General features: G+C 35.4%; 1 protein-coding gene across 3 annotated transcripts in view; it reads right to left on the bottom strand.

Annotated features, from left to right (window-relative positions):
* The window catches only part of LOC150103728 (rab GTPase-activating protein 1-like), a 473,281-nt gene that overhangs the window by 110,995 nt on the left and 347,327 nt on the right, over positions 1–14,959 (bottom strand). For all 3 annotated transcript variants that reach the window (XM_090397129.1, XM_090397130.1, XM_090397131.1), the window contains one exon: positions 13,589–13,675. In XM_090397129.1, coding sequence (XP_090253255.1) covers positions 13,589–13,675 — 87 coding nt within the window. The remainder of the gene's footprint in view (positions 1–13,588; positions 13,676–14,959) is intronic.

The raw sequence follows: 14,959 nt of genomic DNA, 5'->3' as shown, positions 1-14,959 counted from the left end.
AGAATTAACAAGACAACGACAATGAAAATAGGTAGAATTGTTGAAAATGTCAACTGTGTGTGAACGGGGAACCTGTGGAACAAGTAAAACATTTCAGCTAATTAGGCACGATTTTTACTGAAGATGGTAAATTAAATATGGAAATAGACAACAGAATCAACAAACTGGTATGGTAGGAAGTCAATTGAATAAATTTATATGGAATAAGAGAGAAATTAGTCGGAACACTAAATTAGCTGTATACAAGACAGTGTTCAAACCAGTTTTAACTTATGGATCTGAGAGCTGGATCAGAAGTAAAACACTTGACCAAAGACTAGAGACCACAGATATGAGAGTCCTGAGAAAGATTAGAGGTGTGAACAGATGGCATTAATTGCAATATCATATTAAAAAGAATATATTAGGAAAGAACTTGACATTGTCAGCATCCAGGAATGCGTTAGCAGAGTTAATCTCAGGTGGTATGGTCACTTAAACAGAATGGGCGAGGAAAGATTAGCAAAACAAGTGTTCTCTGCCAGGTTGGCAGGAAAACGACTCAGGGGAAGACCAAGATATAGGTGGATTGATATGATACAATGTGCCTAAGACGATATAAATATAAGATCTGATAATGATAATATTGGAGTCTTGACAAGTAAAAGACTGATTTGGAGGAAAATTGTAGATAGAAAGTTAGTAACGATGTAAATTTTTCATGTAGTACTATCATATCCTGTACACCCCTTGAGGGTACATGTCAGGAATTTGATGATGATATATATAAAAGCTTATAAACAGCCCATTTCAAAAAAGAGAGAAAAAAGTGTCACCAAACAATCAACTGAGTCCTCTCTAAATGACAGCAGAAAAAAAATGGAAGATAACTTATAATAACTCATTTCAATGCTTCAGTACTATGCTGGAGTAATCCATACTGGTAGTAACTGATCAACTTTTTATCAGGTGACTAAGTATGAATTCTGCCATTGTGGATCTGCAGCAGATCTCCTAGTCCGTTTTACTCATGTTTGAACATATCAAGAAAGGTCTGAAGAAACCTATGATACTTCTCTTGATATTTCCTCTTGGATAGTCCAAGAGGAAATGTCAAGAGAAGGATAGTCCGTTTTCTCTCCACAGTCATTCAATGCTTATCATGTTGGACAGCTCCCTCTTTTCAGATTTTCCCCACAGAACCCTAGGCTTATGTTCTATTACTCATCTTCTTTATAATATAAATAAATAAGCTTCTTTCACTGACCTCAAACCCTATCCATTATTTTGCTGATGACAGGATATTCCACTTCTCCTATTCATTTGATGAATGTAGCAGTGTTTAAGGTTTCTACAACCAATATCTTAAATGCTTTTCCTACGCACAGCATTCTTCAGTGGAAAATAAAATCCAGTCATCTTTAATATTAAGTTTTATAGTTTAGTTTGATAACTGGATTGCCAGACCAGACTACTAACCTTTTTCTGGTACTAACTCATCACATCCATAGCTTCCTCAGCATCCAAAACTTGGTGTTCTTTCACACTCAAGACACCATTTCTTATGTTATGATAGGTTTCAACGGTATAAAAGAACACAGATGGTTAAGCAAATAACTATTTATTAACTTAAATAGGCTAATATTTCGCTGGTCTTATATCCAACATCTTCAGCGCACACAACACAAAGTTTTTTATAAAGGCAAGACAACCACAATCTGGTGTAACAGTGGGGACAGTATAAGTGATTGCAGCGTGCAACACAAGACTAAAGTCCTAATATGGCACCATCTAGGTAAAAAAAAAAAAAAAAAAAAAAAAAAATTCAAGTTTTGAAATAGAGTCCAAATGATAAAAAATAAAAGTAATAAATATTAATTTGGTCTTAGGATGACTGTCTCCCAAATCTTTCGTAAATTTATACAGCCATACTTGTTAAGGTTGGGGTATGTTTCAAGGCTTCTGTTGATTCCAGGAACAACCTCTCTGACTTGTAGAAGCTTCTGTGTTCCTGGAATCAACAGAAGCCTTGAAACATACCCCAAACCTTAACAAGTATGACTGTATAAATCTACCAAAGATTTGGGAGACAGTCATCCTAAGACCAAATTAATATTTATTACTTTTATTTTTATCATTTGGACTCTATTTCAAAACTTGAATTTTTTTTTTTTTTTTTTTTTTTTTTTTTTTTTTTTACCTAGATGGCGCCATATTAGGACTTTAGTCTTGTGTTGCACGCTGCAATCACTTATACTGTCCCCACTGTTACACCGGATTGTGGTTGTCTTGCCTTTGTAACAAACTTTGTGTTGTGTGCTCTGAAGATGCTGGATATAAGACCAGCGAAATATTAGCCTTAAGTTAATAAATAGTTATTTGCTTAACCATCTGTGTTCTTTTACACCGTGAGACCTATCATAACATGTCGGACGAACACATAAGCCTATCCACGCGTACACCATTTCTTACTTGTACAACTATGCAACAGCTAACACTGAAAATCTCAAATTTACTTCATCTTAAAATATGTTCTCACATTTGAGTAGCACACTAACACCCCCATAAAAATTCTTGATGGTGTCCAAGAAAGGAGAAGTTTAGCTAATCAATGATATCTCTCATTCTCATGTCTTTTCTACAGTACTTCTGCTGTTTGACTGAGCATGCTATTAATCATTCATCTGCTTTCCATCCATTCACAGTCCAACTGTAAACTTACCAAGTTTGCTTTTCATTCTCCTCTTTCATTCTGATATTGCTATTCTATGGAAAATCCTTCTACACAAATTGTTTCCTTCTTCTTCTTTGAGTGCCATCTCCTATCAGAGGTCGGCAACCACCTTGGCAAATTTTGAGCGATTCTCAGCTATTCTGAGCAGTCTCTCAGAGTTCATACCAGTCCACTGTCTGATATCTGCCAGCCAAGATTTTCTTCATCTTCCTTGTCCTCTTCTTCCATTTATCTTCCCTTTTATAATCAATTGAAGTCTTATATTTTTCATTACGAAGTAGGTGACCAAGATATGCAGTTTTCCTTCTTTTTATGGTATCTAAAAGTTCACGTGATTTCCCCATTTGTTCCAGTACTTCCTGATTGGACGTTTTTGCTGTCCATGGGATTTTTAACATTCGTCTGTATAACCACATCTCAAAGGCTTCAAGCCTTTTTATTGATGTTTTCTTCAAGGTCCAAGTTTCTGCACCGTACAGCAGTATATAGACCATACATAGCATTTAACCATGCGTACTCTAAGCTCTAAGTTTAAACTGCAGTTACACAGTGTTGATTTCATCAAGAGAAAATTTTTTTCTTGCCATTTCAATTCTAACTTTTATTTCCATTTCTGGATTGCAATCTTCATTTAACCAGCATACGAGATATTTAAACTTTGCCACTCTTTCTATTTGTTTCCTATTTAAAGAAAGTGCTAAATTAAGAATTGGTTTCTTACTTATGACCATGAATTTAGTTTTGGTGATATTTATTTTTAATCCCATTTTTTCACTCTCTTCATTTATTAGTTCCAAAAGGTTTTGAAGATCCTGAATATTGTCAGCCAGAAGAGCTGTGTCATCGGCATATCGGATGCTACTGACGATTTCACCATTTACACTAATCCCTTCCTTTCTTCCTTCCAAGACTTTTTGAAATATGGCTTCTGAGTAGATGTTAAAAAGAAGAGGTGACAGCACACACCCTTGCCTTACTCTTCGTTTGATGTTAATGGAGTCTATAATAATGTCATCAACTTGAACAGATGCCTTTTGGTTCCAATATAAGTTTTCAATGATCCTGATGTCTTTACGATCTAATGCAATTCTTTTTAATAGCGCAATCATTTTAGCATGTTGGACTTTGTCAAATGCTTTCTTGAAGTCGATGAAGCAAATGAATATTACCTTGTTTTGGTCAATACATTTTTGAAATAAGATCTGAGAACAGAAAAGGGCCTCTCTTGTTCCCAAGCCGTTTCTAAAGCCGAATTGGGTATCACTGATGGTATCTTCACATTTTCTGTATATTCTTTTTTTGAATTATTTTCAGAAACATTTTGAGAACGTGACTCATTAGGCTGATCATTCTATAGTCATTACAAGTTTTCGCATTTATTTTTTTAGGTAGCATGATGAAGGTCGACTGTAACCAGTCTTGAGGGATTATGCCTGTATCGTAGATCTTATTAAATAACTTTACTAATATGTTAATGTTGTCACCTTCTAATAACTTTACTATTTCTGCTGGTATTCTATCTGGTCCTAGAGCTTTACCATTTTTAGCTGAGTTTAATGCACATTCTACCTCTGATTTTAGAATGCATGGACCTTCCATATGTTCATAAGTATTTTCTGGGTTCTGTCTGTTATCAGTAAAGAGTTCTATATATTTCACCCATTCTTGTATTTTGTCATCCTTTTTGGATATAATTTCTCCCTTTTTGTTTCGAAGGATACAGAATTGTTTTTTCTTACATATACCTGAGGTCTCTTTCATCTTTTTGTGTAGATTAAAATTGTCATGTTTTACCTGTAGAATTTCTATTTCTTTACATTTTTCATTCATCCAGATTTCTTTTGCTTTTTTGATCTTGTGTTTAATAATTTTCTGAACCTCTGTATATTTTGTTGGATTATGATTTTTATATGATCTGTGTTGATCCATGAGAGAGAGAATTTCATCAGTCATCCAATCTTTCTTTTTTCCTAAAGAGTACAATTTCCAGTTAGTCAAAAAGAATATGAACATCAAACTTCTCTTGTCACATACACAAGAAGTTCTGCAACTTCTCTTGTGATGGCGTGTGTTTGTATAGTCAATAATTCTTATTTCGGGTTTCAAGAGAATCTATATAAAAGTGTTCCTTCCCTCCCTTCCCCACATGCATGCATTATACAAGAACGCTGCTCTAGACTGCATCCCCTCTGTTCCAACAACCAAGCACTACAGACAGCATAAAAAACCAGAACAATCACATAGCATTAATAACTTTCACCACTATTGGTGAAACAGGGCACGCCATTATAATAAGAAAAGATGAACATAAATGCTGTATTAAATTCCTCCACTATGGTAAAACAGGCCTGTGACCATGCACTTGCAACATGTCACAGAATCAACTGGAAAGGGACCAAGTCCCTACACTGTACCAAAACCAGGTTTGAAAGAAAGTTCAAGGAAGCTTGTGAGAGGCTGAAATATCATCCAAATTTTAACAAGAATGATGGATTAGTAATTCCAAGAATCTGGAGGACCCATTTGAAACCTATATAGCAGGGGTGGGCAAGTTCTTCAGTAATAAGAGCCACATATAATACTTTTCATACATTTTTGAATGTTCAAGAGCCGCAGAGCCATTTTACCCTTAACAGTAAAAGCAAAATCGTCCTCCCATTGTTGGTTAAACACTCTTTTTTCTTGTTCGTATTTCCGTTTTATACTCTTCTGTTGCTCAGTCATTTTAAACTAGGGTTTTATAACTTTCACTAAACTCAATCTTAAGTATTTATTAATCAGAAAAGTACTTATCTACACTTCGGTACACTAGTTATGTTCCGCTACCACCACAAGCACGTATACTGCATGAAGAGTGATGATGCAGAGGGTAATGTAGTGATCATAGCAGTCGCTTTTGGAACTAATTTTGGCAGGAGTGACACAGGCCATGAAATGTCGAAACACTTTTTACCAACCAAATACGATAATAAAATCCATCTTAACAAACCTTTTGACCTAGGTTTAAAGTTTCAAAATATCTGTTTTTTTACTTATCTTTAAAGCATTTATGAAATAAAATATTCTAATATTGGTACATACTATGCTACTGTAGATTATTAATATAAAAATTTAGGAAAATTGGCAATGAAAACCAATATTGTCTCGGGAGCAGCATGTGGCTCTTGAGCCACAGTTTACCCACTGTTGCTATATAGCATCCAGAACATGATGGAAGAACCCTAACACAAGAAAACCTTATACTGTAGAGATGTGTTTAATGCAGTTACACTATAAAACTTTTTATTTTTAATTTTTTTATTTATGTATTTTTATTTTGTTAATTTATAGTGTGTTATAAGTTTTATTTATTATTATTATTTTTATTTATTTAGTTATTTTTAATTTTTTTCCCTACCAGAGGTAAGATCAGAGTAAATGATTAACAAAGTATTCAGATTCACATTACTTTGATGTAGTGTCATGTGCATATGTATGTATTCCTGATGATGACCTCAACACAGAGGTAGAAATGTTGAGTGTTATTTTCATAATTAAAAGTAGAGTAATTATTCCAACAAGTGTGTTTCTGTTCTCCATAAATTCCTCACAATGCATGCTACCACCATGTGACCTTAAAAGAAGGAATGTAGAATATGTATCTTTAACTTTTATGTCATTATGAACTGCAATTTCTTTTACAATACTTTTTTCTGCATTTTTTTTTAATGTGACCACATTTGCAAAACAAAATGTTGTTTACATATAGATAAAGATTTTTTTCTACTTTTTAATTAAATTTTTTATTTTATTATATATATATATATATATATATATATATGTTGCACAAATCAGAAACCCTGCTCTAGAAAAGTTGAGACAGGTAGTCTCACACTGGGCAATGAAATACATCTCCCACCTAAAGACAACCATAACTATCCATATCCACAGCAGGATTTTAGCCAATAGCATGTTTGGTTGGAGGGAGGGTATGTTAACAACTCACTCAACCAGGCTAACTAACAGAAGCTTTTTCAATAGCTACAAGAACATTTTCTCACCTTCTTGATATTTAATTTCTACATTTTTACTTGTCTTCTCATGACTTTAGTTTAGCTACTTTTACACACTGCTCTACTTTCTTCAATTTTTTTTTTCCCATATTCTTTCGGAATACCTGCTGATTACTTGCTAGAAATGTTCAGTATGCTTTCTTCTTTTCTAGGAGTGCTTCTTTAACTTCCTGAGTCCCTCATGACAGTTTTGATTTTTCTATCCTTGCAGGCAATTTCACTACATGCTTGTGGCCCAATCAATCACTGCTTTCTTCAGTCTGACACAGAGGCCCTGAGGCTAGATTGTTCTTTTTCAAACTCTTTCATTTTCCAACAATATCTATATATGTGATTCTACAGTTCACCTCTGAAAGATGCTCAACTTTGATTCTTTTTAAAACTTCTGTACATATTTTTCTTTTCAATATGGAATTTATTTTTATCCTTCTTAAAACTAAATAATGATTACTTCGTATTTCAAATCATTTCCTATATACTCATGTCATGAAGAAGCATGAAAGTATTGCTATCAACAAGACAACCAATTTTACATAATCAATGAAACTTTTCTTATACCTTGTCTCTTCATGTGAATTTGTGCACATGTTTACATTTAAATATTGTGTTAATGATGACTAGTCTGCATCCAGAACAGAAAGAAATCTAGCTGGCGATTACCATTAGCTTGCTCTTTTGCTCCAAATTTTCCTAACATGTTTATGTATGCCTGATATTCATTTTTTGCTCTGCTGTTTGGATCTCCAACAAGGGCAGTTGATATGATATTTTTCACAAATTCTATTTGTGAAAAAATATCAGAGCTCATTTGGAACAGTACTGTTCCAAATGAGCTGCCAATCGCACTTATTTTCTGTTGATACTTCTTAAATTAAGATCAATTTAAGCAAATAATTTCAAAATAGTGATATTGTCACAATTTCTATTTGCTAGTGTATTTTATTTTGCTCAAAATATTAATTTCATATTACAAAATAAAAGAATGTACTGAATAAAGAAATAATTACTACTGATAATTATCTGAATGGCCTAAATGAAGTAACGTGTTTTCTAGTAGTTTTATTCTTTAGTAATAAGCACAAAAATAAACTGAATTACAGGTACTTTGGTATTACTCAACAATCTGGGATCTGATAGTCTTCAGATATGCATTCCTTATAGCAGAGAGGCAATTATGCAAAGTCTTCTTCACCAAAATGCAGTCATATACTAATATTAAGGATTTTCTGTAATCTTTAATGATATTAGATAATCAGGTGAAAACAGCAAAGCTTTTATTGTAATGGAGTTTCCTTTATATTCAAACCTGTAGGCAAAAAATTAATAATTTATTTACTAACTGAAATTATTATATTTGAAAAAGGTAGCAATCAGACATACCTGTACATCTGTGAAGGTGCGGATGACATTACATTTAGTACAGAACTCGATGACTGAGCAAAAAATAGAATAAGATTAGAAATAACGTTGAAAGTGAAGTACTAAAAAAGGAGTACAGAAATATATCAAACAGCAGACATAAAGCATGAATAAAACCAATAACGAAGACAGTGAATTAAGAAGCTATGGGTTTTAAAAGATTAAAAATTAAAATTAAAGAGCTAAAAACCCGTAATATACATAGTGAGCCAGCAGTATGAATGATGGTGTGTGCTGGCCATTTTTCTGGATTTGTCATTAGATTTTAGACAGAGAAAACTAGCTATGAGCTTGGTATACTGTTCACAAAATAAAGTTGAGCTGGCTGGTTTGAGAGTAGGGAGGAGTAATTTATCTTGTTTAATTGCCATGAGCGGGAGATTAGATTGGACTTTGTGTGTTTAAGTGTTTACTACATGTTGGATGGTTCTTATCCCTACAGTTTTTTTTTAATGTGATTCCTATTCATGAAAGGTTATATGTCTATAATAGTACCACGAATGAGCTAAGATATTTTTTTTTCCCTATTACTTTTATATATGTATTTTTTAAATTTATTTTTACATAGTCCAGAAACCCTGCTTTAGAGACTAAACATGGAACTTTTTCAAACTACTTCAGGCCTCCACTAAGCAGGGTAGTAGCCTCACACTGGGTGATGTCGATGGTGGATTAGAGAGTGGATATGTTAGTCAGAGATCTGATTCAGAACAACATAATTGTAATCATATACATTACATGTAATTTATCTGCAAATGAGGTGGCGCTAGTGTCCTTGGTAAATGTGGCGGTCGAGTTTAGCTAGTCTAGAAAACGTGTTTTTAAAGTTAAATATAGTGTGGCTTTTTGTCACAAATTGTGCTGCAATTGTGTATCGGTTAGAAACAAGTGTCCTTCAGTGGTATTATTGTTTAGAACTGTGTTGTATATATTGTGTTTTCACTGCCGTTTGTTTCACTATATCAACGTGTAAAGATGGCATCCAACAAGAAACGTACGTCAGCGGCGCGCAGGACTTCTACTACTACAAGAAAGGCCGGCTCAGCGTTGGATTTTTCGCAATGGATGCGTTGCGGAAACTGCTATATGTATGCACCGAAAAATGTGAAGGATCTGTGGTCGGTCTGGCAAAATGAAAAGAACGAAAATGTCGACGTATGTGAGAAGTGTCGGGATAGGCTGGAGCGTTTAGGAATGGAAGCTGACATCGGGACAGTAGCGGAAGAACTTCGGCTGGAGTTTATGAAAATGAAAAATGACCTTCATCTTCTTCATGAGGAAGTGGAAGTGATCGGTAAGGAGATACTGGAAGTTAAAGCGGAGTTTAATGTGTTAAACAGAGAAATTAGGACTATAGAGATTACTTTAGCTGAAGTAACTAGAACAGGATTACATATGGGTGAGTCTTTGGTGAATGATTCAGTAATAAATAGTATGGGAGTGATTGTGAGTCAATATAATAAAACCACAAGTGGCCTAGAAGAAATGAGATGTAGTGAGAGTGGGGGGGTAAGTAATAGAGAGTTGAGTAATGAAGCTGGGAGAGTCATGCTGAATAGTGTAGAGAATGAGTCCATGAGTGTGGACTTGAATGAAGTTAAGAGTAGTAAAATATATGGTGATTCTATGATTAAGGGTATGGAGAGTGGTATGCATGAGGAGTGCTTGGCTGATGGGACAATAGAAAGAGTGGCTTTAGCAATAAAGAGAGGGCATGAAGCAGACAAGATGATAGTTATGGTGGGTACGAATGACCTGAGAGGTAGTATAAATCGGGTAGGAAAAGATTTAAGAACATTATTAGATATTGTGAAGAGGAAAAGTGTCAATGGGAGAATAGTGTGTGTGCTGCCTCGTTTTGACAATTACGAGTTAAGTAGACGAGCAATGATAATGAATGATATGATTGCAAGAATGTGCAGAAAAAGAGGTCTGGAGTTTGTTGATGTTTGGAGTGTGTTTGAAGGAAAAAGGCAGTTGTATGCTAGAGATGGACTGCATCTTAACATGGAAGGACATAAGCGATTGAAGGAGTTATTGTTTTCTGAACAGGTTGAAGTTATTGGGCAGGGAAACTAATATTGAAAAGGTTGAGTGTAAGAGAGAGAAACTTTAGCACTGATTGTGTATTTATTGATCCTTATAGGCTGAATAAATTGCAGAAGAGAGGGGATAAAAATCGGCATAGGACTACGGTAGTTAATGACTTATATATCAGTTCTAAAGCCGGTACAAGAGCTAGAGGGAATCTGCAATTTTTGTATACCAATGCTAGAAGCATTCGAAATAAGAGAGAAGAATTTTTGGCATTAGTCAGTGAAATCTCACCAAAAGTTGTAGGCATTAGTGAAACTTGGCTGTCAGCAGAAGATGTGGTCACTGGAATTGAATGTGATGGGTACACTATTTTCAGGGAGGATAGAGAAGATAGAACAGGGGGAGGAGTACTGTTGATGATAACTGATGTGTTGCAGCCAAAGAAAGTAGTATATCATGATGATAGACATGTGAATAAGAGTTCATTTGAGGCAGTCTGGTGCGAAATAGCGACCAACGCAACCAAATATACAGTTGGATGCTGCTATAGGCCAGGGAGTACGGGGGGAGATATTGAATTCATGCATCAGCAACTTAGTGCAATGAGTGAAGGCTTGGTGATTATTATGGGGGATTTTAATTACGGTGATATCAATTGGAAGGAGGAAATATCACGTAGCAAAAAGGAAATGGAATTCATACATCTTCTACGAGATAATTACTTGAAACAGCACGTAACTGAAGGGACACGTGGTGTGAGAGTGTTGGACCTGGTTATTGGTTCAGAGGTTATATGCATAAGTAAGGTGTCCTCGTTACCTCCAGTTGGTGAAAGCGATCATGTGGTATTGACTTGGGAGGTTGCAAAATCTGTGGATTTTTCTATTAAGAAGGGGTATGTATGGAACTACAGGTTAGGCAATTATAACAAGCTTCGGAGTGAGCTTACAGCCATCCCATGGCAGAACATATTGCAAGGGAAAGATGTTAGCAGTGCTTGGGATAAAATCAGCGGGTATCTGAGGAAAGCAATATCAGATTGTGTCCCCATGGTTAGGAGGTCAAACAAGGCAGGCATTAGATGGATGAGCAGTAGTATCAAGCTTGAACTGCAATAAAAGAAAATGTTATGGAGAATTTACAAGGAGAAAGGCGATCAGGACACCCATGAGCAGTACAAGGCTCAAGCTAGGAAAGTTACCAGCATAGTAAGAAAAGCTAAATCAGATTATGAGAAGACCTTAGCCAAAGAGATCAAGGGTAATCCCAAAGAGTTCTTCCGCTATGTGACAAGTAAGAGGAAGAATGACTTCGGAAGGATAACCTTAGTGGGTGCTGATGGTATTGAGGTGACAAAATCAGATGTAATAGTCGAGTTACTGAGTGATCACTTTTCAAAAGTCTATCACCCAAGTGAGGATATCTCTATACCTACAGCAATACCTAATGTGAGAATTGAAGCTAAAGAATCAGAGGTATTAAATATATTGCAAAACTTAAATGCAAACACTGCGGTAGGCTTAGATGGAATATCAGCTCGGGTGTTGCGTGAATGTGCAAATGAATTGTCAACCCCTCTCACCTGGATATTTAACTTAAGTTTGAACTCTGGTATGGTCCCTAGGGAGTGGAAGTTAGGCAAAGTGGTTCCTTTGCATAAGGGTGGCTCTAAAACTGCGGTATTGAATTACAGACCAATCACCATCTCAGGAGTAGTGGTAAAAGTATTGGAAAAGTTGGTTAAAGACAAAATTCAAGAATGGGTGGATCAGGATATGATACTCTATAGAGGCCAACATGGTTTTGTTAAAGGTAGATCCTGCCTTAGCAATCTATTAACTATTCATAATAGAATAACATCTGAGTTGGACAAAGGAACTGGCTACACAGTGGTACTTCTGGATTTTGCTAAGGCTTTTGACAGGATACCCCATAGAACACTGTTACGCAAATTGGAGCAGATGGGAATGGATATTAAATTGGTGATATGGATAGGAGAATGGCTCAGGGAGAGATACCATAAGGTGGTGTATGGAGGAGCCGAGTCCAGAATGAGGCAGGTGACCAGTGGTGTGCCTCAGGGCTCTGTGCTTGGGCCAATGTTGTTTAATTTGTATATAAATGATATAGGAAACGGCTTAAAGGGAGATATTCAGTTGTTTGCTGATGATGCAAAGTTGTGTAGTGCAATAAAAAATCAAGCTGATGTTGAAAGTTTTCAGGAGGATTTAAATAAGCTGATAAAATGGGCAAAAGAAAATGGATGTCAGTTCAATATGGAAAAGTGTAAAGTCATGCATTTTGGGATTAAAAGATTACCAGCTGTGTACTACATCGATGGAAAGGTACTCCAAGAGATTGATGAGGCTAGGGACTTAGGGGTATTGGTAGATAGGGAGATGAAGTTCAGAGGACACATTGCTAAGGTGTCCAAGATTGCACATAGGATTACTTGGTTGTTGAGGAACACACTGACATCCAGAGATAAAGAGGTTATTATTCCCCTTTATAAAGCATTGATACTTCCACATTTGGATTACTGTGCTCAGGTCTGGTCACCTGGATTCCTTGGAGATGAGGAAGCTGTGGAGAGGGTTCAGAGAAGAGTGACCAAGTTGGTGAGTGATATAAAAAATGCTCCCTACATTGATAGATTGAGAGCTTGTGGATTGCAGAGATTGGTTGATAGGCGAAGAAGAGGGGATATGATAGAAACATTCAAATTACTAAAAGGTTTTTATAGGATTGATGCAGGGGAAATGTTTCAGCTGTGTGAAAGTGATGGAAGAACAAGAGGTCATCTCTGGAAATTAAAGAAGAGTGTGGTTAACAAAGGTGTCAGAACAAGGTTTTTTGCCTGGAGGGTGGTGAATGAGTGGAATTCATTGCCTGACTTAGTTGTGAGCTCTTCGTCTGTAAATGAATTCAAGAAGAGATATGACAGATATTGTTTTGCTAGTTTGGGTCTCCCGCGATGAGTCTACTGACTCCATGGAGATACCCGTAATAATAATAATAATAATAATACTTTTTTTAAGTTACTTCTTTAAATTTTTAATGTCAACCTTCTTTATACTATCTTATGATAAAACAGTTCTGAAAGCAGAAATAAATAAAATTAAACAACATAGAAACCTTGCAACTTCTATGAGTGATACAGTAGTAGCACCAAGCAATGAAATCATTATATTACCTGCTATATTTTAGACAAATTTCCAAAGCTACAAAATGATCTTATAAACATTAACAGCATAGTGCAATTTGAATCTATGGCTTATCAGTGACATATTGAAGACACACACATGACCAAAGTTAATTATAATAAATCACACTAAAATAAAGAAATGTATTAAAAATAGTAACTAACCTGCAACCGATCCACTGGATCTTCTTGTTGTTTTTGCTGTTCCTTCAGAGCCAAATAATCTTTCTCATATTTCTTCAGTCTTTTAGTCTAAAAATCAAGAGTGCCAAATAAAAATTTAATAATATTACATTTTTAATTCTATATATCAGAAAAAAAAAATCAACAAATAAATACCTATATCAACAAATATTTGCAAAGTCCAACAGAGTAACTGCGGGACTTTGTAAAAGCTTTTGACAGAACACCAGATGGAATTCTAATCAATAAATTGCAGAACATGGGTATGCATATGAAGTTGGTAAAGTGGATAAGAGGATGGTTGATGAAGAGATACTAGAAAGTAGTTTATTCAGTGCCAAGTAGTTTATTAAATGCCAAGTACTATGTAAAGTGGATAAGAGGATGGTTGATGAAGAGATACTAGAAAGTAGTTTATTCAGGAGTAGAGTCCATTAGAAGAACTGTGACTAGTGGCATGCCACAGGACTCTCTTCTTGAGCTTGGGGAGTTGTTAATGAGTAGAATAGATTGCCAGAATTGTTGTGGGTGCCAGGACTATGAATGAGTTCAAAGCAAACTATGATAGATAAAGCAAGCATTACATAGTACTTGGCATGATGTTTAGGACCTACCTCGATGACTCTAAGGACTCCATGGAGTAGCCTATAATAATAATAATAATTTTTGTAAAACAGATGAAATAAAACAGATGAAAATGAGATACCTAATTTTTGTATGATATCCCTACGGATCGTCACTTAAATTTAAATTAGATGTAACAAAAGAATTGTGACTTAGATGTACATAACATCAACATGTATGCTTCACATGTCTTGCTTTTATGTGATTACACTATTTACTGCAGACAAAAAAGACATGCAAGCTCATATAGTTTATAAGGTGTGAAATGGCACATGTTCATATTATCAGCACTTCCTGTACTTCAAGAACCCAATCTTTATGGTAAGACTTTTGCACTTTCCTTTTACTGTGGTGTTTACCTAATAACACAGGTACATACAGTTTATAGGATATGAAAAGTTTTAGTAGTCAGTTTTGATGAACTGTGAGTGTTAAAATAAAATCAAGAACAAGGAATCTATATTAGGCAGAAAGCAGTGGTAAGACTGAGAAAGTCAGAAAGGTGAGTGAGAGAACAGAATACGAGTGCAGAGAATATGAAAACAAAACAGATTGAAACACAAAGATGAACATGACTGAAGGAACAAAAGTGGGCATGATTGCAGGAACAGAAGGGGCTCATGATGGAGCAAGAGTGAGAGTGAATGGTGATATGAAAGAGGGGACAATTGCTGGAACGGAATAGTTAAAGAATGAAATGATTAAGATGAGGTGTATGCAAAATGAGAT

This window comes from Typopeltis vanoorti, chromosome 8 (genome assembly GCF_054136105.1).
Source record: "Typopeltis vanoorti isolate ZY-2024b chromosome 8, IOZ_Tvanoo_1.0, whole genome shotgun sequence".
Classification (NCBI taxonomy): domain Eukaryota; kingdom Metazoa; phylum Arthropoda; class Arachnida; order Uropygi; family Thelyphonidae; genus Typopeltis; species Typopeltis vanoorti.
The sequence above is the reverse complement of the archived record's forward strand: the minus strand, read 5'-3'. Positions and strand labels throughout refer to the sequence as shown.